General features: G+C 52.8%; 2 protein-coding genes across 13 annotated transcripts in view; one reads left to right on the forward strand and one right to left on the reverse strand.

The window, feature by feature from the left end:
- RSPH14 (radial spoke head 14 homolog) overlaps nucleotides 1–1,283 on the reverse strand; it is an 80,013-nt gene extending 78,730 nt beyond the window's left edge. The window contains exon 1 of the mRNA XM_013051270.2: nucleotides 1,173–1,283. The gene's annotated coding sequence lies outside the window, so the exon portion shown is untranslated. The remainder of the gene's footprint in view (nucleotides 1–1,172) is intronic.
- Nucleotides 1,169–18,342, forward strand: RAB36 (RAB36, member RAS oncogene family). Of its 12 annotated transcripts, none has more exons than XR_006602028.1 (12): nucleotides 1,171–1,432; nucleotides 2,123–2,205; nucleotides 5,454–5,545; nucleotides 7,621–7,686; nucleotides 8,115–8,216; nucleotides 10,214–10,278; nucleotides 11,796–11,847; nucleotides 12,712–12,793; nucleotides 13,100–13,190; nucleotides 15,433–15,530; nucleotides 16,055–17,946; nucleotides 18,225–18,342. XR_006602028.1 is itself a non-coding variant. In XM_045065229.1 (11 exons), the coding sequence occupies exons 1-11, from the start codon at nucleotides 1,174–1,176 to the stop codon at nucleotides 16,190–16,192; spliced, it is 1,128 nt and encodes a 375-aa protein (XP_044921164.1). In that variant the 5' UTR covers nucleotides 1,171–1,173; the 3' UTR covers nucleotides 16,193–18,342. The 12 variants fall into 12 exon arrangements, 7 of the variants coding, with proteins under 7 accessions (XP_044921168.1, XP_044921165.1, XP_044921167.1 ...); XR_006602027.1 differs by having other exon boundaries at nucleotides 16,055–17,696; nucleotides 17,785–18,342; XR_006602026.1 differs by having other exon boundaries at nucleotides 16,055–16,260; nucleotides 17,569–18,342.
- Nucleotides 18,343–24,245: the final 5,903 nt, after the last annotated feature.

A 24,245-nucleotide genomic window follows, 5' to 3' on the forward strand; every position in this document is an offset into this window, starting at 1 on the left:
CGCATCGGGCTCTCTGCTCAGCGGGGAGCCTGCTTCCTCCTCTCTCTCTCTCTGCCTGCCTCTCCACCTACTTGTGATTCTGCCTGTCAAATAAATAAATAAATAAAATCTTTTAAAAAAATTTAATATTCATTCACTCCCTTAACATTCACTCAATGTCTGCTATGCCCAGGCACTGTTTAACCCATGTGTTACATGGGTGAAATAAACACAAACACCCCTGCTCTTGCTGCAGCCAGTGGGGGGAGATAGACAACCAACATAAACAACAAGTTTTATAGTATGTTAGAAAATAGTAGGTGCCTGGGAGAAACAGAGCGGAATGAGAGGTTGGGACGATGTTACAATTGTAAATAGGCTGCTTTGGGGAGGCCTCATCTAGAGGTATAGTTATATGAGCAGATGTGAAGGGGAAGGAGGCGAGCAATGTGAAGATCTGGGGAAAAAAACATTCCAGGCTTAGAGAACAGCCAGTGCAAACACCCCTGTGCCTGATATGTTGCCGGAACAAGGAGGCCAGTGGAGCCTGTGTGGGATGTGAGAATGGGGAGTAAGCGGTAGAAGATGAGAGGAAATAAAGCCAGAGCAAATTACATGAAACCTCTTGGGCCATTGTAAGGATTTTATTAATCTGAAAGAGATGAGGAGGCATTGGACGGTTTGGAGCCAAAGATTGCTGGTGGTTTGATCAGTTTTAACAGGAGGAGCCCTGGGGCGCTGAACTGGGAATAGGTTTAACAGCAAGGGTAAAGGCAAGGCGACCAGTTGGAGGGAGAGAAGATGATGGTTTGTACAAAGGCAATACCAGTGGAAGGGGCGGGCGGTAAGAGGATACTGGACAAATTTTCAGGATAGAAACTACTGGATTTACTGATAAATCAGATACGGGTAGTAAGAAAAAGGAGTCAAGGGATCTTGGATATCCCTCCATACCAATATATAAAGAAAAACACGAACTATTTAGATAACCAGAAAAAATCGTACTTAATATTATGAAAACAAATATTTAAACACCTCACGTAATCCCTACCGGTTCGATTAAACTACCACCTTTCCCATGGAAGCTGAGTGCGAGAGTCTCTCCACCCCGCCCCCGCCCCGGGGTCCTGGCCCCGCCTCCTGGCCGCCCTGCCCCCGCCCACTGCCCGCCTGCCCGATCCCGCCTTCGTTACCATGGTGATCGCCGGCTGTGGAGCAGTGTCTTGGAAGCGCCCGCTGCTCCCCCAAGAGGCTCCGGTTGCTACGGTGACCGCCCTTCCGAACCACGTGCGGGACTCTTTCCGCTGCGAGCCCCGCCCAGACCCCGTCCCCGACGCCCGGGATTCGTCAGATGTCGCCGGGTCCCGCAGGGCGCTAGTTGCTATGGTGATCGCAGCCACAGGCCCCACCAGAACAGGCCGCGCAGCTTCCAGAGCCTTTGCCACCTCCGCGGGTGAGTCCGCCGCCCACTCTGTCCCACCTTAGTCCGCACCGCTGCGACCCAGTCCCGGAGGCCCTGCTTGGGAGGGCGTCACGGCCTGCAGCCGTGGGGCCTCCTCATTTCCTGAGCTCCTGCCCTGGGTGAGACCCGTGTTGGTCCTGAAGGAGAACGGGATCAGGTCCGGGAGGACGATAGGCCTGGTTAAGGACTTGACCAAGTCCACCCTAGTGGGAAGAGGAGGAGGACAGGAGACGCAGGGCTGCGCAATAGGGGTGAAGGGGCCAGGCGTTGGGTGCGGTAAAGCGACAGGGGGAAATGCCTGACGGCTGAAACCTAAGGCCCTTCACCCACCCAGAGCCTCAGACCTCGGAGAGGAAGAGCAGGGGACCACTCCAGTCCCGATTCCAACCCCTGAGCTGTGATGATGCATAGCTTGGCATTTGTGGTAAGGTCGGAGAGGGGCCACTCCTGGTTAGACACCAGGCAGGAGGAGACACAGGTTTCCCTGACTTCTAGGCAGGGCAGGGAAAGCCGGGTCTTCTCCATGCCCACACCAGCCAAACTGCCTGCAGATGGAAAGATAGGGCCTCTGGCCAGTTTCCCTGATGGAGAAAGAGGCGTGGTTCAGTGTTTATAGCTACTGAGTCCCCAGGGATTTGTGCGGCTCCCTAACTCTCTGTCCCCTGCTTGATTGGTTCACAGGACACTCTGCAAGGATGAGGTCCTCGCTGACACCTTTGGGGCCGCCGGTGAGCAGGGACCGCATCATCACCAACTTCCCTAAGGTAGGGAGGGTCATTAGCCAGCCTTTTCCATATACGCTACTCTCCAGACACCCTGTCCACACCCACATTTCCCCACGGGCATTCATCACTGGAAACAAAGCAGGAGCATAGGGGAGGTCAGTCCCTCTCTAACAAACCCTGAGAGCTTACTAGACTTCTTTAGAAACAGGGACACTTGGCCCTGACTTGCCCAAGGTGGACCAGCAAATTAAGGGTGACAGCAGGAGACAATGTTGCATGGAGGTTAAAGGTACAAACTTTGTAGTCAGACAGTCCTGGGTGTGAATTCTGACTCTGTCTTTAAGCCATGTGACTGTGGGCAAGTTACTCAACCTCTCAGACCTGCTGGTACATAAGGATAAAAACTCACATTGGGTTCCTGGCTGTTGGTAAACGGGAAATCCCTGACCTGACTCGTGCTCACTGCTGTTTTTTTGTTATTATTACTATTATCAAAATAGCACTCTAGTTTCCTGACACCAAATCCAGCCTCCTCTTTCCTTACCATTCTGCCTCCGGCTCCTGCTGCAAATAGGGCTCTTCCATGTGTATTAAAATCTAGTATTAATCGCATCAGGCAATGCAAATTGGTCCAACCCCTAGACGGGGCGTGGGACAATATTTCCCACCATTGCAATGCCCCTGTCTTCTGATCCAGTCATTCAAGGCCAGTTCTTTGATCAGTTCATAAAGCAGGTCAGATACAATGTAAGTGTCCTCCAGGGGGAGCTGCTTCAACAGCAAAATGCTACTTCTGCCACAAGAGACAGAAGCTTTCTTTCAGGAGTGGATGTGCAATGAAGGTCAGTCAATTAAGTAAAAAGGCGAGGAATGGAGCAGTGTGCCTAGTATACTCCCATGGGTGGAAAAAGGAGAGGGGAGAAAACAAATGTATGTGTTTGTTTATACTTGCCAAAAATATCTCTGGAAGGACACAGAAGATCCTTCCATTAGTGGTTGCCTCCATGTGACTTGGGACAGGTATAGAGGGAAGAATCCTCTCCATGGAATGACCTCTCTGTCTTTTGAATTCTGTGCCTAGGCTGGTAAGGAGGAAGGAGGTGACTGCAGACTTTGGGTAATCTGGGTCTGCAGTCATACCTTCTCACCTTTTCTGCCTCTGCACACCCACAGAGAAAGCAGTGGTGCCTCGGACCTGGGGACAGCTCCCCTGGAATTTTCCATCTCAACAGAGGCCCAAACAAATTGCTTCCCTAGAGAGCTTGACTGTGGTCACTAGGGATGATGGACCCTAATGTTTAGTGAGCTGAAAGGAAGGGAAGTGTGATCGGCACAAAACAGTTCAGGTCTCATGGGACAGAGGACTCCATTTCCGGAACAGATCAGCAAGGCTCAGAGAGATAAGGAGAGCTGCCTGGAGTCACACAGCTGGGCGCTGCAGAGCCAGGACTTGAACTGGGTCTGACTCCAGGGCTCCAATGTTCCCCTACCCTGAGAGGTAGCCTGGGGCATCCATCGTGCTTTCATCCAGAGTGAGATTCTCCCCCGTCCTGTGTGTGGCAGTTCATCCTCTATCCCAGGGCCACACACTTCAGACTTGAGAAATGCGTGATCAGGTAGGGCAAGCCCCTTCTCTTACTCTGTGCCTCAGTTTCCCTGTTTCTAAAATCAGCTCCCACTTTCTGCCCAGTCTTCCCTACTACATTTCTTCAGTGCACCCAAAATGGTGGGATTCCTCCAGTGACCACCACCATGACCAGGCTGTCCCCAGTTTGAAGCTGACATGAAAGTCAACAGGAGAAAGCAGCCTGCTTCCTCATGAGGTAGCTGACACTGTTCCACACAAATGTAGGCTGCGAAACTAAGCTCTTCACCTACATTACCCATCTGATCTTCCAACGACCACATGAAGAGCTGCTGTTACGAGTGTCCTCACTTTGCAGATGAGGAAATGGGCTCACTGAGGTGTTGTGACTTGCCCTTTTGTAAAGCTCCTTCTTCTAGTCATCGCTGCCTCCACCGTGCCTGGGGGACATATGCCTGATGGGGCAGATGGGCCAGGAAAGAGCTCATCTCAGTGCCTGGAAACTCAGAAGAAACACTACAGCTTGGGATGGGGGTGGGGTCCTTGTCACAGGGGAGCCGTGGGTTCAAGCAGTGCCCCGAAGGACAGAACAGGTGGCCCCGGGGGACCACTGCCATATCACAGCAGAGCACACCCACAGCTTCCAACGATGCCCTTTTCCCCACGTCCTTAACCGCACTCCATACCCAGCCTCCACCAATCTGAGGGCAAAACACAGCAGTCGCCTTCAGTTTCCTTAATATCATCTTTTCCAATTACAAAACAAATGTGTGTTCAACATATGTTGTAATATCTTAATAGCCACGAACATTTGTTGAGTGCTTAGTATATGCCAGGCTGGGTCTGCGCTAATGGCTTCACAAGCATCATTTCATTTTATGCCCCCGGCTTACAGATGGGGAAATTAAAGTTCAGATACATTAGATAGCTGCCTGGGATCACACAGCAGCTAAGGGGAGACGCAGGTCTTCCTGACCCTGCAATCATGTTCTTCAACCATAACCCAGACCTGCTTTCCAAGAACTGGGGAAGACCCCAAAGAGCCCTCCAGGACATTTTCCATTCATACAGACAACATATTTTTAAAGCAAAAATAGCATCCAGGATCCCCAGAAGGCATGGAAGGATCTTGGAGTTAAAAGGGCCTTACAGGGGGCGCCTGGGTGGCTCAGTGGGTTGGGCCGCTGCCTTCAGCTCAGGTCATGATCTCAGGGTCCTGGGATCAAGTCCCACATCGGGCTCTCTGCTCAGCGGGGAGCCTGCTTCCCTCTCTCTCTCTCTGCCTAATTGTGATCTTTCTCTGTCAAATAAATAAATTAAATCTTTAAAAAAAGGGGGGGGGCCCTTACAGCCCAACCCTCTTCTCACCTAGAGAGGTCCAGAGAGGACAGAGACCTGCCACATGCCCACAGCAAGACCACAGCTGCTGCTGGTGAGACCCCGCTCTCTGAGTTGCCACCTGGGGCCTTTGGTCTGGCCCGGCCCCTGCTGCTGCTCCACAGGACTCACAGGAGCTTGGAGTCAGGGCCACTGAGGCCACAAAGGATGGATGTGACAGGGGAGTCAGGGAAAGCTAACGAACCGGAGTTTCAAGTTTCAGGAGGGAGGCAATGCTGGGAGGGAAGTCACCACCTCACTGCCGGGCTTGGTGATGGAGTTGCAGCTTCGCAGGATGAAATGCCCATCTGTCTGTCCCTTCCAGTGGTACACACCTCATGCCTGCCTGCAGCTCAAGGAACACTTCCATGGACAGGTCAGCGCCACCTGCCAGCACAGGAACACAGGGACCGTGGGGTGAGTGACCGCATGACCCAAGGGACACAGGATATGGGGGGGGAGGCAGCGGCAAGGAGTGAATGCATGGATGAATGTATGAAGAACAAATGAAACACTTACCTAGACCACACCCATACAGTCCAGTACGGGCCTGGAGCCCATCGGCATTTTTGTGTGGCTTTGCTGCCATAGAGAACATCTACCATAGAGAACAGCTTTCCCTTTTCTCAGTAAGTCACGGGGCTGATCTTCAGCCCAAGGGCTCGGCACATGTGTGCTTCCTTTGTCTGGGATGTCTTTCCTACCTTTCTGCTCACCAGCCTTTTCCATATACGCTACTCTCCAGACACCCTGTCCACACCCACATTTCCCCACCTGCATTCATCACTGGAAACAAAGCAGGAGCATGGGGAAGGTCAGTCCCTCTCAGAGCATTAGGGGAGTCCCGTGCTACCCCCACTCCCCAGTCTGGGTTGGCCAGGGTGCCCCCCCTGGGTCCCAGACACTTATCTCACAGAATTACGAGTTTGCCTCTCTGGATTCCTCACTAGACCCAGCCTGTGAGGGCAAGGGCTGTGTCTGTTCTGTTCCCACCTCGGTAGCACCTGGCGCCACCTAGCCCTGCCAGCACAGGGACCTCGCAGCAGTTACTCCTCTCTCTCTCTTTTGAAATTTTTAAAGATTTTATTTATTTGACAGAGAGAGCACAAGCAGACAGAGTAGCAGGCAGAGGGAGAGAGAGAAGAAGCAGGCTTCCCGCTGAACAAGGAGCCCGACACGGGGCTCGATCCCTGGACCCTGGGATCATGACCTGAGCCAAAGGCAGATGCTTAGCCAACTGAGCCACTCTGGCACCCCAGTTACTCCTTCTCCTAAGACGCAGGTACCCGGGCCTGCTTTGCCTCTCCTCCTGAGGAGCTCCCAGCTGTCACACAGGTGTGGTGAGCTTTCATTGGAAGCCCGGCTCGGAGGTTCCCCAGGGGGTGCAGAGTGAGGCCAGGCTCAGGTCAAAATGGCCATCCCAGCCATGGTCACGGAATGAGAACACCGGCCTTCAGTTAGGGAGGGCCGGTTCCGTACAAGGTACTTCACCCAGAGTACCTCTCTGACCCTTCATAATGGCTCTGGGAGATGGGAAACTGAGGCACAGTGGGTGCCCCCATAAAACTTTTTGGCAGGTGGAGTCAGGTCAACCCTACTCCAGGACCAGAGGCCCCCTGGGAGCAGAGAAGACACAGCCTCTGTGCCCCCACACATGGCCAGGGAGCTGTACCAGGTCACGAGGTGACACAGGTGCCTTCTTGCTGTCTGCAGGCAGAGGAAGTACCTTGTCAGAGGTTTGCCCATTGAGCTCCTTTGGCATGAGCTGCCGAAACTTCCACCCACAGTCCCAGGCATGGTGCCTCAGGGAGTGCAGGATACACACAGGGTGGGGTTGGGGTGGTGGCTGCTCTCAGTGAGCAAGGTCCCTGGAGAGCCCAAGAACCCCAGAGCCAGTTTACCTCAAGCCATAGCCCAGAGCTGAGTCCTGGCCTGAGCCCTGTCCACTGCTCACCTCGTGGGGGCTGCGTGGCCCTTGCAGACACCTCCAAGGCAGTTAGGTGACAGAGGTGTCCTGCTTGCAAAAAGCAGGAGCCCATGCAGCCCCAGGCATGTGTCGGAGGGTGTGGGTGCTCTGTCCCTGTGGCTGTATCCCCTGCATGTTGACACTGTCTGCACCCTTGGCATGCTCCGGGTTCCTTACTGTGCGTGCCCCCAGCTTGGACACAGCTGCACCTGGGACTTCTCTGTCTTCTCCATCAGAACAAGACTCAGGCTCCCCTCGTGCCCAGTTCTGACCTTCATAACAGGGCTTGGGCCCATTGGGGTCAAGAGTATATAGCCCCAGGGACAGCAGAGTCCCAAGAACAAATGCAGGCCCTCCTGCCCTCCCCTTGAGTGCCAGGGATAGAGACAGACATCCCAGAGTGCCCCGTACCCTGTCAAGGACTGAGACGTGGCTCATGAGTGGGGAGTTCAGGGAAGGAAGGGCCTGTACGTGTGAAGATACTCTGTGGCCATGCTTGTAAGCAACACAACCATATCCCTCACAGGCTGCGGCTCTCCAAGGTGGTTGTCGTTGGCGATCTCTACGTGGGCAAGACCAGCCTCATCCACAGGTGCGCCCGCTGGCCACGCCTCCTGGCATTGGTTGTCACACCTTTCCCTTGGAGGCCCAGTTAACATTGTCATAGTCAAAACTGTATGACTTCTGGGAACCACAACTCAGAGGGGGTACAAGGCATCAGGGAGCGGCAGCTCGGGCGGAGGGGTGCAGCATCCTAGGACCCTGGCATTCGTGACACCATCCCCCAGGACCATGGGCTCAGACTTCACTGGCCCTGACCTTTGCCTTCCAGGCTGCCGCAGCCCCTCTTCCCCAACACAGTTCTCAATGACAGCTCTGTCTGTCTTCTCTGTATCTTCGTGGACCATCATCATCTCCTTATATTCCCTCTGGGTGGCCATTTTGTTGCCTGCAGACTTGCACTGTCATGAGCAAAGCTTCTACACATAGCCTCTCTGATGACTTCCTCAACTCCCGCAGGTTTTGCAAGAATGTCTTTGACCGTGACTACAAGGCCACCATCGGGGTAGACTTTGAAATTGAACGCTTTGAGATCACTGGCATCCCCTACAGCCTGCAGATGTAAGTTGCCCTCATGTCACACCATTTCCTGTGTGGCTCCTGGGTGGGCTCTGCGGAGGGAGACCCATGGGGAAAGCCACGGTGAGCTCCTTCTGGACTGTGCCCTGTGGTGTTCAGTGAGGACTTCTCTGGACAAACAGGAATGGGTATATGACCCTGGGCTTTTCCAGTTCCTCAAAGCCCCATATACTCCCTCACCCCCATGGGTGTCTCACGTTGGTCATCAGACCTGGGGAAGTCCTCACAGCCTGATGTGCCCATCCACCTTTGTCCTCCCCAATACCTACCGCTCACATTTTGGCTTCAGGTCTCTGCCTCTGGCCTGCCTGGCCCTCAGTGATCCCATTCATCAGGCCAGCAGGGTCGCTTCTGGCAAGTCACTTCAGACCTCTGTGTATCTGTTCTCATCTGGAAAGTGGAGCCCAAAATGGTCCCTGCATGCTAAGGCCTGGTGGAGACCACCTAGTCCACGTGCCTTCCCTAGGCTTGACATACCCCGCTCCTCCTCCTCACCCCTCTGCTCTGACTCCACTCCCCCTGTCTCTCTCCCTCTGTCTGTTTCCCTGCCAGACCCCATGTCTCTGCCTCTTGGTAGCCTGCTGGCTTCAGCTCCTCCCCTCTAGTTTCCCTCAGAACAGCCCAGAATCTCTCCTCCAAGCTCACACTTTCCCACCAGGGCCCTGGACCCAGCTGTCCATCTCCTCTGGCACCTGGAAGATACAGCAGGTCTGTCTGTGTCACTAGCCCTTCCAGGTTCTCCTGTGTGGCCTCCTCCCTTTCCTAGGCTCTCCTCCTAGCTGCCCCTATACCCTTCTTGCTTGCTGCCTCTGTCCTGGTCCCTCCCCTTCTCTTTTCTCTCTCTCTGCGGGGGTCACACCTGCTCCTCTGGTTTCATTCCTCAATCCTCTAAGCTCTGCCTGGGCTTACCCTAGGGATCCATGGTCATCAGAATGGAGTTCACCTTCTCATGGTCTCAGCTCTTAACTCTGTCATGATAATGCCTACTTCTCTGAGAACAGCTCCAGTGCAGTCCTAGACACAGATGGCACCACCGAATCTTGCCCGAGGGAGAGTCAGGGCCAGACCAGAGCAGAAGAGGCTGTGAAAATGCAGGGCTGCAGGGCTGCAGGACCAAGGGGCTTTGAAGCCACAGAGCTGATGGGACAGCCAAGGTGGAGCCGGGCAGAGAACGGCCTGTGCTGGGCTCCTCCTTGTGGCCACCAGGCTTATCTAACTAGAACAGATACACCGTCCTGGCTTACCTTCTCATTGTCCCTCCACTGCCAGCTACTCGGTTGGCCCCATCTCCAAGCCACCCTCCCAGCTTCCCACCCAGCATGATCTTCAGAAGCAAAAGACAGTATGAATGAATTAATGACAGAATAGAGCCAAAAAGTTCTACATCATGCTGAATCACTTCAAAAAAATTGCAGACTATTGAGCTCTTATTCATGACTTGTCTGCTTTTCCATTTATGGCAGAAAGTTTAATTCTGATCTGTTAATTTTAAAAAGGGATGGGTTTTCAGACTCAGATCTGCACAGTGACCACCTGCCTAGTTCTAAACCAGAGCCAGTAGATCTCAGTATGTGTGTCCCCTGTCCTATACTGTGCCAATGGCAGATATCATCAATCAATTGTTGCATTCTTTTCCATAGAACCAGGGGCTCCCCTTCTCCAGAGAGCCAGAGCTACCTGATCAGAGTCACCCAGGAGATACAAACCACATCCCTGTTAGACACCGCCACCCCTCCATTCATCTAGGCAGTGGAACTGGGGCATGCCCCTCCCCCACAGTGAATCCAGTCAGGGAATTGCCCCATGGGGCACCTTAGGAAGGAAATCGTGAGGAATTGTGGGTGGGGACCTCTGGCTGGTAGTTGGCACAAGCCCTCAGGCCTGCCTGCCCACAGCCCCACCAGCCTGCTGGCTCAGACCACTGCAAGTGCTTAATCTGCCCCCTCTCTTTTTCCCTTTCTATCTCTGCCATCACACAGCTGGGACACAGCAGGGCAGGAGAAGTTCAAGTGCATTGCATCTGCCTACTACCGGGGTGCCCAGGGTGAGCATCCGGGTGATAGCAATGGTGGGGCCCTCAGCCGCGTACAGCAGGAGGCTCCCACTGGGCTCATAGCAAGAAGTCCGGGTCCTCTTCACGGGTACCAAATCCGCCCTCCAAGAACCACTGAGAAAATCCCTGGCCAGTCCTCGGGGCTGAGGAGACTGCCTTCGAGCCAGCCGGGCCTGGGGTTGGCCTCGGCAGTCACATCCTTCAGGGACCCTGTGCTGGCCGATGCTCCCTGGGAGTCTCAGCCAGTTTCAGCTCAGAAGGATGCCCAGGGGGAGGTGCATGTCCAGAGACCCCAGAAAAGAAGAGCATAGTCGACTCCTGGAGGAGGTGCAAGGAGACGAGGCTGGAGGGTAGGAGCAGAGGGGCCACAGAAGGACTGCACCTGCCAGTGGGGGTCGGGGGCTGGCCCAGGCACTGGACAGGCCTTGCAGACAAGCTCCCCACTCCAACCCCAGCGCCCCCAGTGGTTTCAGTGAGAGACATGAGAGCCATTCACAGTATCCAAAACCAGGCTCACGCTATGAGACCCATTTACATCTACTCGGTCCTGGTAAAAAGAAATCATAACATTGCCATTTGAGGTTTGGGAAAAAAGCAAGACCAGGAAATAAACCGTGAGTCCCTTGGCCTTGGGTTGAAGTTCCAGCTCTGGCCTGTCTTCTAAGGGGGACGACACCCCTTGAAGATGAGGTGTTAGGCACCTGGTACAACCCTGGGAACCGCAGCCTGGCCTGCCACCGTCACTATTCTCAGTGTCCTCCTTTGCTTCATTCCCCTCTGCCTCGGGGGGCCTCTTGCAGCCTTCAGCCAAGCTGCAGGTAAAGTTCTGCCTGGCTCTGCTCCCACCCCCAGGCCTAGTAGAGAGCCGGCCTTTCTGAGCCGCATGGGACTCCCCTCAGGACTCCAGCAGGATCCTGGACACCACAGAACCTGGGTGGAGCCAGAGATGAGAACCACCCAGCTCCTCAGACATTGTTCCCCTAAAGCTGGTTGTTGCTAATTGCCCTCATAACCATAGCTGCTGTTGGTCGAAAGTCCTATGTCAGGCCCTAGACCCAAGCTTGTAAAAATAAACCTCACAGCACCCCTGAAAGCCTGAGGTATCGTTCTCACCATTTCACAGATGGGGAAATTGAGGCTCTCAGCAGTTAAGGCCCTCCCCTGAGCTCTCTTGGCTGTAAGTGGCAGAAGGAAGAGTTGAACACAGAAGCCCATGAGCTCATCTTGCGTCCCTGGATGTCCTCTGGGGCTGGGCCTCTGGATATGGGTCGGAGAGGGTGATGGGTAGGAGGTCCCAAGAGGCAGCCAGGGGGTGTCTCCTTCCTAGCCTCCATACTGGGGATTAGGGCTGATTGCCTGGGGGGGACCACTCCAGCAGCTCTGCGGGAGCCAGGCTCCTCTCCGGGTTTCTCTTGGGGAGCAGGGAGCTGCCTGAGGGGAGCCCCTCCTTGTACACCATGGTTGTCTCACCTACTGCTGACCGGTTCTTGGCTTCTCCCTGTGTCCAGTGATCATCACAGCCTTTGACCTCACTGACGTGCAGACCCTGGAGCACACCAGGCAAGTCTGAGACTCTCTGGCCTTTTTGGTCCTCTTTGGTTCTGGATCTCCCATGAGCTGGGCCCCCCATGGGCGGTGCAAGGGACCATACTTGCTTGTCAGAACTGACTGCCCAAAGACCACATACTGTCCAGTTACCATATTATCCCTTAAGATTGGCACCCACCTGCTGAAGGTGGAACCAGCTCAGGGTACACAGCCAGGCCCGTCACATAGGAGCTGGGACTCGGGAGGGCCTGCATTTGCTTTAAAGTTCTGCTGTCACCATCTTGAAAGTTTTAATCGTTGCTGGTTGAGGGACCTCACATTTTCACTTTACTCTGGGTCCTACAAATTATATATACATCCAGTCCTGTCTGAAGGAATACCCCTGGGGCTATCTGGGGCAGAGACCTGATCATGGGAGCTGGTAACATGACCAATTCTGGGGGGTCATCTGCTTCTGCTAGGAATCAGCCAGTTAATGAACCAAAGTCCTCTTTACCTCTCTTTGGTTTGGGACATTTATATCCCATTTCTCCCAAGCCCTGTGAGGGAGGTTGGGGTGATCATTCAAGTGGATGAAAGGGCAGGACTCCCCCAAGGTGACACAGGGTGAGGGCAGAACCAGGGCAGGGTCCTCACCTCCCCTGACCAGTGCTTTTGGGTCCCTGCCCACCTGCAGTCCAGCCAAAGCTCAGCTGGTAGCAGGACCAGCGCCCCACTCAGCCAGCTGGTCAACCCACTCTGCCCTCCCTGAAACTCAAGACTCAGTGCTCCCAGCCCTGGAGCAGACCCACATCTGCATCCCCCATCCCGTGGTCTTCCTCAGATCTTTCTAGGTGGATGGATGCCATCAGCCTGTCTCCCTTCTGTGCCTTCTAGGCAGTGGCTGGAGGACGCACTAAGAGAGAATGAGCCGGGCTCCTGCTTCGTGTTCCTTGTGGGAACAAAGAAGGACCTTCTGGTGAGCACACCAGAGCTAGAGGCCTATGGCCCTCGGGAAAATGCAGCCACTTTCAACCCAAGCTTGGGGAGGGAAGGGGAGGTGCTGATGATGTGCCTAGATGGAAATTTGAAGACCCAGAGCTGAAAGTAAGGGGCACCTGTGCTCACCTCATCAGAGAGGAATCACTGGGATCTCACCCCTGGGGAAGGCGTACCCTCTGCCCATGTGCTGGGGAGGGATGAGCTGGGGAGAGCAGAGGCACAGTGGGGAGCGCCCCCAACGGGAGGGCCTGGAAAACTAGGTCAGGAAGGCTGCTTCCCCCAGTCAGGGGCTGCATGTGAGCAGGCAGAAGTGGAGGCTGTGCGTCTGGCCAACGAGATGAAGGCGGAGTACTGGTCGGTGTCAGCTAAGACAGGTGAGTGGGGGCGGGGTTGGTGCCCCAGTGGGTATTGGCAGTTTCCTTCGGCGGCTCTGTGGCATGCTTGAGTCACAGCCAGCTATGCTGGTGACCATGTAGGGCCTTCCACTGCCTGAGAGGAGTCTTCTCATCTCTAGGGGGAGACCAGAAGTATGGCCAGCAGGAAGAGCAACACCTGGCCCTATGCCCATGTTCTCTGACACATCCCCCTTCCTCCTTGAGGCAGAGCCAGGGAGCAGCAGAGCTGGGGTTGGAATATAGCCCTCTCCTGTAACCACTGTACCATCCTGCCCACCCATCCTAAGGTAGCTGGGTAAGAGGCACCTCCTGGCACAAAGAAAGACCCAGTAACTGGGGTCTCCCATCCCTTGCCTGATGTCATCATGGAGAACACTGCAACATGGCTCACAGCCCCCTGGCCTTCATTCATAGCCCACCAGTCTGTCCTCTAGGCACATGGGGCCCCCAGTCACACAGAGTCCCCAGGCCCTGAGCTGCCCTCATCCACGGGCCATTGCTTACTCCAGCCCTGGTAAGATGCCTAATTTTTTCGCCTCAGTATCCTTATTTGGGAAATGGGGTGATGCTGTCCATCTCATTTCATTTTTTATTACAAAACATGTTTTAAATTACAAAAGCCATATGTATTCACTGAGTAAAAATTAGAAAATGTAAAGAAGCAAAGGACGCACTTAAAAAACGCAAGTTGTTGGTTGCGATGGGGGATGTGAAGTGAAATAACATGCAATTATTTCTGGCTCATAGAAGGACCCAGCAGCTCTGGGGACTCTGGAATTATGCCTTGTGTTCCTTGCCCCAGGTAAGGGACCACAGTAGACCTCTGACCAAGGACTACGGGAGGCAAGGATGGGAGCATTAAGGGTGTGCACCACGAGGCAAAGGGGAAGAACAACCTCCAGCCTATCATGGATGGCAGTGCCCATACCCAGTTCCCTCTGCTCCTTCCTGACAATGACCCCCATGCCCTATGGACCCACCCCTTCCCTGCTTTAATGGAAGATTCACTGAGAGTTCCCCATGGGCCAAGCAAGATTGCCCTGTGCAGTTGTATAGATTGTATAGCTGCCCAAGGGTAGTGCACAGGTCGGGGGCTGGAACCTAGCCCTGTTCCCAGACGGGTGGCCTTCTCCAGTCCTGTCTGAAGGGATAGCCCTGGGGCTATCTGGGGCAGAGACCTGGTCAAGGGAGCTGGTGACATGACCAATTCTGGGAGGTCATCTGCTTCTGCTAGGAATCATCCAGCTAATGGACCAAAGTCCTCTTCACCTCAATTTGGTTTGGGACTTTCATATTCTGCACAAAGGATGTGTGGGATATGAAGGATATATCTCTCCTTCTATTTTCAGTGACAGCCTACCTGGATATAGTATCCTTGGCTGCATATTTTTCTCATTTAGTGCTCTGAATATATCTTGCCAGGCCTTTCTGGCCTACCTCTGTGAATAGGTCTGCTGCCAATCTAATATTTCTACCTTTCTAGGTTACAGACCTCTTGTCCAGTGCTACCTTTAGTATTTTCTCTTTGTTTCTGAGACTTGCGTTACTATCAGATGAGGGGATGTTGACCTATTTTTATGGATTTTGAGGGGCTTTCTCTGTGCTTCCTGGATTTTGATGCCTGTTTCCTTCCCCAAATTAGGGATGTCTTCTGCTATAATTTGCTCCAGTATACCTTCTGACCCTCTCTCTCTTTCTTCTTCTGGGATCCCAATTATTCTAATATTGTTTCATCTAATGGGATCACTTATCTCTCAGATTCTCCCCTCGTGATCCAGTAGTTGTTTATCTTTTTCTCAGCTTCTTTATTCTCCATCATTTGGGCTTCTATATCTGAAGGAGGACGCACAAAGGCTCTATGTGGGAGTTGACAGCAGCTGCCCACTGAAGAGGTACTCAGAAGTGACAGGAAAACAGACACCCTTCCTTCGAATCTCCACACATCCCAGTGCCAGGACCACAGGAGATGCTCAGTGCTTATTAATTGGAAGAGGAAACGCTGGGAAACCAAGTCTCAGAGGTTTGAGGGAGCTTCCGGGGCTGGGCGCCCCAGAGCCCCCGGAGATGGGAAGCCAGGTTGGCCAGCCCCCAATCACTTGCACTGTGCCACACTAGGCAGCCCACAGGTGGGCCGCCCTGGCATCCACACCCACTGGCTCCCAAATTCATCTCGAGGTAAGGGCTGAGGCAGTGGGGTCAGGGCCATCTCTTGGGCCCACAGGGGAGAACGTGAAGGCATTCTTCAGCCGCGTAGCTGCCCTGGCATTCGAGCAGTCGGTTCTACAGGACTTGGAGAAGAGGAACAGCACCCGGCTCCAGGTCGGCGATGGAGACCTCATCCGTGCGTACAGACAGCAGGGCCAGGGGCTGGGGAGCAGGCTTGCAACCTAAAACTCACATCCACCAGCCTCCTGTCCCAAGAGGCCACTCCCTTAAATTGTTCTCCCGTGCAGTCCTCTCTGGGGAACTCTTTTTGTCATGATTCTGATGTCAGGCCCTCAGCCCCCCTGACCCTTCCTGCCAGCTCAGACTCACTCCCTGGCTCTCTTTGCCCTCCTGGCATCTGCCTCATGAACCAGACTAGGTATCCCTAGCTGCGTGAATGTGTCCCTGCTTTGGCTCTCCCCATCTCTGTCTTTCCCCATGCTGTTCCACCATCTGGAATACTTCCCAGACCTATCGGCCTGTGCCAAGTCACCAAGTCCTTGACTGAGAGGCCTGGGAGGTCAAGCTCAGCTCTAACCAGCAGAGTCGCTGGAAGGTGCCAGTGGCAGGGGAGGGAGGCTGCCCCATGTCAGCTTCAGGTGTTAGTTGGGGCCACATGACTTCCCCTGTCCTTACAGGAATGGAGGGGAGTCCACCTGAGACCCAGGAGAGCACGACATCCTCCAGCCTGGGTTGCTGTTAGCTGGAGCCTACACCAGAAGCCTCTACTTGCTGCACACACATGGGCAGTGCCTTCCGCGACCGTGGAGTGGTGACGTGAAGCCATCTGTGTCTGCCCACCCACCATCCTGAGCCCCAGAGCTCAGCCTCTGCTCATTAGCAGGTTGGGAGCCATAAAAGGCTCACACTGGCTGCCCAGGAGTACCCCCACAGCCCTGCTGGTGGGTGCAGTGCAGTGATCTTCTGGAAGGCCAGTGTCGCCTACAGAGTTGCCAGACACTCACCCCCCCAGCCTTGAAAGTCCTCAGAACCACAGACATGAGACCCTGGTGACTCATGGCCCGCCTCTCTCGCCCTTGGCACACATGAGCTGCCCATACAGGCACTCTGCCAGCTTTCCTAGGTCAGCCTCAGGATCCTTGTTTTCTCAGTGGTGAGGGCAAGCAGGACTTGTCAAAAGCCAGCATGTGAGGAAAAATTCACCTGTCATCCCTGCTTGGGCCTTTCCTGTAATCACCAGGACTTGCAGTTCTAGGCCTCAGAGCCCCAGGCCTCACTGTCCACTGTCCCTCTGCCATAGATTTGTGGAATCCCTGGGCAGCCTTCCTCCTCTGATGGAGGATAGACAAGAGGGTCTCTCAGGCTCCTTCTGGCCAAGGGATCATCTTTGGCTTCTCCTTGATTCCTAGGATCCTGTCCTGTCGGTCAGTGGACAAGGATGGGCCAAGCAGGCCATTCATGCCTCTCTGGCCCAGCTGGACAATGAATTTCTCTAGCTGTGCTATGGGAAGGAGGCTGCCCAGCTGCCCCTGGGGTGAATTACTGCTGCATGCCTTGTGTATGGCACTGTCCTGCGGTTACTGGCAATAGTCACCCAGATGCTGCTGGGCCAGTGCCCATCATTGCCTCGCCGTCCCTCTCTCCCTCTGACCTTCACAGGAAAGGCCTGGAGAATGAGAAAACACTAGGTGTGTGCCTCTCAGGACCTTCATGGTGGCATCCATGGATCTTTGGAGGATGTCAGAGGCCCTCCAGAGTCTAGCCAGTTCCCCATCTACACCACCCCTTCCTGCACATCCAGAACAGGCAGGAACAATTCAGGCCTCCCCTCCCCAGCTCCCACCCAGAGTACCTGTGATCTCTAGCCCCTCGTGTTGCTCTTCTGTGGGGCCTGTGAACTTCCCCCGCCCTTCCCCCACAGCCCTGGGATGAGCCCACTTATCCCCACCCATCCCGATCCACAAGGAGGTGGACACCTTGGGGCACATCCTACCTGCTTCTCTGAGATGGTAGGCATTTTGCAAACAGCTCCTCTGGTCAGTGCCCCCCCACACAGCGCCTGGCACACTGGGAGGGCCCAGCGCAAGCTGGTTGGCCCATAGCAATTTGCCAGATGCTGGTTGGGGAAAAACACTGGCATCTTTTTCTATTCAGTCCCCCTTCACCATATTTTATTGCTCATTTTTTACAGATCTAAAACACTTCTTTACATATATCACTCTTGAAGGAATTCTGTGCTTGTTTATTGTAAATCAAAACAAGACACTACAAGGCTTTGTATGCAGAGTGAAAGCCCACCCCCCACTCTCGTCCTTGGAAGTAAGTGTTGTTAACAGCTGTGGGAGTCCTTCCAGATGATTCCTCGGCAGCATTGCCACGTGTGTTGTCTCATTTGTCGTTTGGCCAGAATGATCTCTCACCACACATGCTGCCCGGCAGCCTGCATTCTGGTTGACCTGCGGGAGCCCTCTGTGCACACGGACCCGGCTTGTTCCTTTAGCAGCTGCCAGTTTTCCTTTGGGTGATGGACCAGAGTCCCAAGTGCCCTGCCCCCTAAGCAGGACATGAGGTTTGTGTCCAGCTTCAACCTTTTACCAAAGTTACTGTGGTGACCATCCTTGTGGTTGTAGCTGTGTACACTCGGGATTCCCAAAGAGAACTTGCTGGCCCTTCTGAGGACTTGTGGCCCAGCTTGGTCCATTGGACACAATCTTGGAGTGGGAGGTCGCGGGGTGCAGGCTGCACTAGGACCAGGTTTGTGGCACACAACAGGAAACGTCATGGGATGGAGGAGCCCAGCCACAGTGGGCTGGCCTCTCCAAGGGCGCCCTCTCCTCCTGCCTTCAGGTCCCCGGATTAGGGGGGGCAATAATGGGGACCTGCTGAGCTGGAACCACAGTGTCTCAGGCACACCCACTCTCTGTAAGTAGCCCTTTATTAAACTCTCCCCGTGTTGTCCACTGTGCATGCTTAGTTGTTTCCCACCAGCTGATACAGTCTCCTGTCAGAATCAACACGTCAACAGAGAGGTTCTCTTCAAACACCTCAAAATGTGGCTGTCATTTCTGGGGTAGAGACCCAGGACTAGATCCAAATGGTTCGGAAGAGGCTTGTCCCTCAGCCATATGTCCCTGCCAAGCAGGTTTGCCCATGGGACATTATGTCCCTTATATGTCTATCCCCCAGTCAGGCAGTCCCAGTGCACTGTCACCCAGGGTTGTTACCCCAAAAGAGGTTTATTCGCATAGCCCCAACCACACCCAACCCTCCTCAGAGTCCTCAGCAGAGTCAGGAAATGAACTCAATTCCTTCATCTGTCACCCCTTCCTGCCTGAGCCCCCACGGTTTTAGTAGTCCCCAGCCCTGCAGCCAGGTGACCTGTGATGAAAAATCCCCAGTGACCCAGAGTGGGTCACTTGCTCCCGGCCTCCTTAATCTAGTGCCCTGGGCACCGACTCACTTACCCCTGCCCCAGCCCCTCTTTGGGCCCCTAGACTGGAGAGGGGAGGCTGAGGATCCATTCAACTCTGACTTCAGCAGTGGGGTGAGATGGGAGCCACCCCCAGATGAACTTCACTCTCCAGAGAGACCTAGGACGTCTTAAGCCGGGAGACCCAAGGTTACCTAAGATCTAGGTAACTGGAACAGAGAGATGGACAAAGGATCACTTCCATTCACACAGATGAGAATTAGGGTACCTGGGAAAGGCCCAGGGTCACAAGCATTTCCAAGCCTGCGGGAGGGATATGACAACCATGCAAGCCCAGAGCAGGGACTGAGAGAAGGCATGGGGTGAAGGGAGCCTTCAGAAGAAGCAGCACACAGCTCAGGGAGGGCCCTCCCCTTCTGAGGGAGAAGGCGCTCCTGAAGACTGGGGGGGCCCTGGGTCCACGGTCAGAAGCCCAGGACTTGAGGCACTGCCCCAGGATAACACCCACCCAGCAGCTCCTGGGCTCCTCTGCCATCTGCTGTGGCCTCCCCATGTCACCTCCCATATGTTGGGCCTTCCCCTGAGGGAAGTTGATAGGCAGACGGGAAATGTGGCTGTCACACCGCCTCCACCTCTTTCCAGGCAGCCTAGATCCTTCCCAGCTTCCACCCCCACATCCAGGCTCCTTCCCAGCATTCAGGACCACCAGCCACCTGTCTGAGCCTGCGCCCCAGCCTGCTGTCTACAGGCCCTTCGCTCTGCTTGCCCCCCACCCTGTCTCCAGAGACACATGGTGGGTGTTCTGGGAAGCAAAGCAGCCCCAGGGCGCTCTTGTGCCCCACAGGTGGATGGTACCCCCCCGGCCTGAGGGTGCTCTGGGCCTCTGACCACGAGAAGCCACAGCCCGGACCATCTCACAGGCCATGCCTTCAGGAAGAAGTTCATCTTGTCCCCACCCCTTCACTCTCTGTGAGGGCTGGAAACTGCAGCCAGGACCCCCCCCCCGCCCCAACTCCTGCTGGCTGCAGGGGCCTCGTCAATAATTGGTCCTGCAGAAGGCAGGTGGAGTTCTAGCTGAGAGGGCCCTAGGAGAAAAGACCCACACACTCACTCATGTGGAGCCCTTGGCCAAGGACATCCCACTGAGATAGATCCATGCTCCCCATTCCGGGCCTGGGGCTGGCGGGCTGGAGGAGGTGCCCAGCCAGGCACCGTCCAGCACAGCACACACAAGCAGACTGAAGAAAGCCGTATTGATTGCCCTAGTTTTCTGATCTTGCCTGTAGCTCCCTGGGGCTGATACATGACAGATGATGGATGACAGATGTCAGAAAGGGGTCACATGGCCACATCCCACTTGAAGGAAGCCTTCCTCTGGTCTCCGGGCCCCAAAGTGGGTGGAGATGAGGGTACAGACAGGAGAAAGGAAAGAGCAAGAAAAGGCCCAGATAGTGAAGTTGGTCTTAGGTAGGTCTTCAGGCAGAAAGCCCTGCTGACTTTATAATGCCACCTCTGACAATCGCACCTGATGGCACAGTGGTCAGGAACACCAATATGGGACTTGGGCAGGCTGGGCTCAAGTCTGTGCCCCCCCATTACTGCTGTGCGACTAAGGAGTCACTGTCTTTTTCTCTCAGCCCTCTCTCTTCCTCCTGCCAGCATGATAGCTATGAGGGGGGGAACAAGTCACATCTATGGAGCTCCTAAGCCCCAGGCTGGGCAGCTGGTTAGGGCTGAGTGGATGGAAGGCTGTGCAATTCACATGGGCAATGCCACTGCGCCCACCCATGCAGTGCCTTTGTGTTAATTAGAAACAGGTACCCATGCACTTCCTTCAAGAGTTAAACATAGACTCACCATATGATCCAAAAATCCCATTCCTAAGAATGTTCACCAGAGAATTAAAACAAGGACTCAAGTGCATGTTATACATGTTCAGAGCAACATTATACATACAAGCCAAATATCCACCAACAGATGAATGGGCAAACAATGTGGTCTAGCCATACAATGGAATATCATTGTCTTTTTTTTTTTAAAGATTTTATTTATTTATCTGACAGAGATCACAAGTAGGCAGAGAGGCAGGCAGAAGAGGGGTGGAAGCAGGCTCCTGGCTGAGCAGAGAGCCCCATGTGGGGCTTGATCCCAGGACCCTGAGATCATGACCTGAGCTGAAGGCAGAGGCTTTTAGCCCACTGAGCCAATCAGGAGCCCCAGAATATCATTCAGTCTTAAAAAGGAATGAAGTACTGACACGTGCTACAACATCGTTGAACCTTGAAAACCCTATGCTTGAAGAAAGAAGTGAAACACAAAAGGCCACACATTATTTGAATCCATTAATATGAAATGTCCAGAATAGGTAAATCTATAAAGACAGAAAGGTTAGTGGTTGTCAAGGGTTGGAAGGAGGGAGAAATAGAGAGCCACTGAGTAATGAGTGTGGCATTTCTTTTTAGTTTGTGGTGATGTAAAAGTTACATATGGTGGGAGACAGAGGGAGAGGGAGAGAATCTCAGTCCGGCTTCATGCAGGGCATAGAGGCTGACACGGGGCTTGATCCCACAACTCTGAGATCATGACCTGAGCTGAAATCAAGAGTCAGACACTCAACCAACTGAGCCACCCAGGCACCTGGTTACAAAAATATTTTCTTTTTTTTTTTTTTAAAGTTTTTTTTTTTTTAAGATTTTATTTATTTATTTATTTGACAGAGAGAGATCACAAGTAGGCAGAGAGGCAGGCAGAGAGAGAGAGAGAGGAGGAAGCAGGCTCCTTGCTGAGCAGAGAGCCCGATGCGGGACTCGATCTCAGGACCCTGAGATCATGACCTGAGCCGAAGGCAGCGGCTTAACCCACTGAGCCACCCAGGTGCCCACAAAAATATTTTCTAACTAGATACAAGCTCTATGGTTGCACAACACTGAATATACTAGATCTCTCTGAACTGTTCACTTTAAAACGGTTAATTTTGTTATGTGAATTTCACCTCAATTTAAAAATAGCCCTTCTTGCTCATGGCATTTGATATCCATATGTTAGAAAACTGCTTTTATAAACTGATTTTGTGAGAAAAGACACCTTTTTACAATTGCTGTCACCACCAATATTCATATCTACTAGGTCTAAGCAGGGAACCATGCCCCCTTTGATGTGTGCCCTCGTGCAGTGCACATCCTGTCTAACTGTAGCTGGCAGACCTGCTCAGGAAGTCCCTAAGGGAAGGGGTGACCAGTCCATTTTATAAAGAACAAATGGAAATTTCCTGGTTTCACACTAGTGGGGCCTTCTGACTTCAGAACGATACAAAGAACAGAGGCTATGGAGCTGAAAGATGATCTCGAGCCTGCCCACAGCTGAAAGGCTGGGTGACATGCAAATATGTCCTCATCTGTGGTGTGTGGAGTGGAGTGAGGTTGAATCCCTGGGCTCATGGGAGCATTCAAAGAGATGCTAGAAAAATGCTCCTCCTTACCTCTAGGTCAGTAGGATCAGGGGCTGCTTTCATCCAGGTTGGGGACCCAAGGGCTGGCTTAACTTATCCTCCAAGATTTTTGCTTTTTAAAAGAACAGCTTTATTAAGATAATTTGCATATCATACTATTCACCCTTTTCAAGTGTATCATGGAATAATTTTTAGTATATTCACAAAGTTGTGTAAAACCTAGAACAATTATCTAGTTCTAGGACATTTCTAAAAAGAAACACAATGACCTTTAACAGTCATTCCCCATTCCTCCTACCTCCTTATCCCCAGCAACCACCAACCTACTTTCTATTTCTAGAGATAAGTCCATTCTGGACATTTCATATAAATGGAATCATACAGTATGTGGCCTTTTATGACAGGCTTCTTTCCCTTAGCAGAAGTTTTAAAGGTTCACCCATGTTGTAGTATCAGTACTGCATTCCTTTTTGTGGCCAAATAATATTCCATTGTATGGATGTACCGCATTCGGATTGACAATTCATTTGTTGGACATTGGGCTGTTTACACGGCGTTTCGACGCATTGGAAGTTCTGCATTCTATCCAGCAGAGGGGGCTGTTGGGTCCCAGCCGCTTCTTCCAACAAAGGGAAAGGGCAGCCTTGGGGAGGGGTTTGCCAGAATCTCTCTCTGGGTTCAGGGATGGCTGAGGATGCCTGAGGGGGGGGTGGTGGTGCTGGTGCTGGTGGTGGTGGTGGTGGTGGTGGTGGTGGTGGTGGTGTGTGTGTGATTTTTTTAAACAGGATAAATGTTTTGTGTGTGTTTGATTTCTTTTTTTTTTTTTAAGATTTTATTTATTTATTTGACAGACAAAGATCACAAGTAGGCAGAGAGGCAGGCAGAGAGAGAGGAAGGGAAGCAGGCTCCCTGCTGAGCAGAGAGCCCGATGCGGGGCTCGATCTCAGGACCCTGAGATCATGACCTGAGCTGAAGGCAGAGGCCTTAACCCTCTGAGCCACCCAGGCGCCCCTGTGTTTGATTTCTAAATAAAATTCAGACCACATAACCGTGTGTGTGTGTGTGTGTGTGTGTGTGTGTGTGTGTGTGTGTGTATGAGATTTTTTTTAACAGGATAAATGTTTTGTGTGTGTTTGATTTCTAAATAAATTTCAGACCACATAACCACATCCCAGAAACTGTAGGAAATTGAGGGAGACATCACCAATAATCTTATTTCTTTTTCCCCCTTTAGTTCTTAGATGAAAAACAACAACAACAATATCTCTTGGGAGTGATGGAAATGTCTGTTATCTGATTATCACAATGGTTTCAAAAGTGTGTTACAAATGTCAAAACTCATCAAACTGCTCACTTCAAATATGTGGAGTTTATTGCACATGAATTCTATCTCAATGAAGCTGTAAAAAAATAAAAAAAACAATATTTTTTCATCACAAAAGATAGGCATTTTCATTATGAAGAATTCAGAAAAGCATAACGACAAAGAAAATGAATGTCACGGGGCGCCTGGGTGGCTCAGTGGGTTAAGCCGCTGCCTTCGGCTCGGGTCATGATCTCAGGGTCCTGGGATCGAGTCCCGCATCGGGCTCTCTGCTCAGCGGGGAGCCTGCTTCCCTCTCTCTCTCTGCCTGCCTCTCCGACTACTTGTGATTTCTCTCTGTCAAATAAATAAATAAAATCTTAAAAAAAAAAAAAAGAAAATGAATGTCACTTGTTCTTCAGGGCTCATGGAGGCCCTGGTGAAGTCTGGCTGTTATTCACAGGGGCCCTGCCGTCCTCACTGTGTCTGCATCCCTCGGGACTCTTGGATCCCTGTCATTTCTCTGGCCAGTGGCTCTCACTCTCTCTGCCTCTACTTCCCTCCTAGTCCAGCCCCTAACTCTTCCTCACTCAGTACCGCTGGGAAGCCAGGAAGAATCTCCAACCCTATGGCCATAAATACCAGCTACTCACTAAGAATGCTCCCATTTCTGGTCTTGACAGCTCC

Source organism: Mustela putorius, unplaced genomic scaffold, assembly GCF_011764305.1.
Source record: "Mustela putorius furo isolate JIRA1106 unplaced genomic scaffold, ASM1176430v1.1 tig00003858_pilon_pilon_pilon, whole genome shotgun sequence".
Taxonomy (NCBI): Eukaryota; Metazoa; Chordata; class Mammalia; order Carnivora; family Mustelidae; genus Mustela; species Mustela putorius.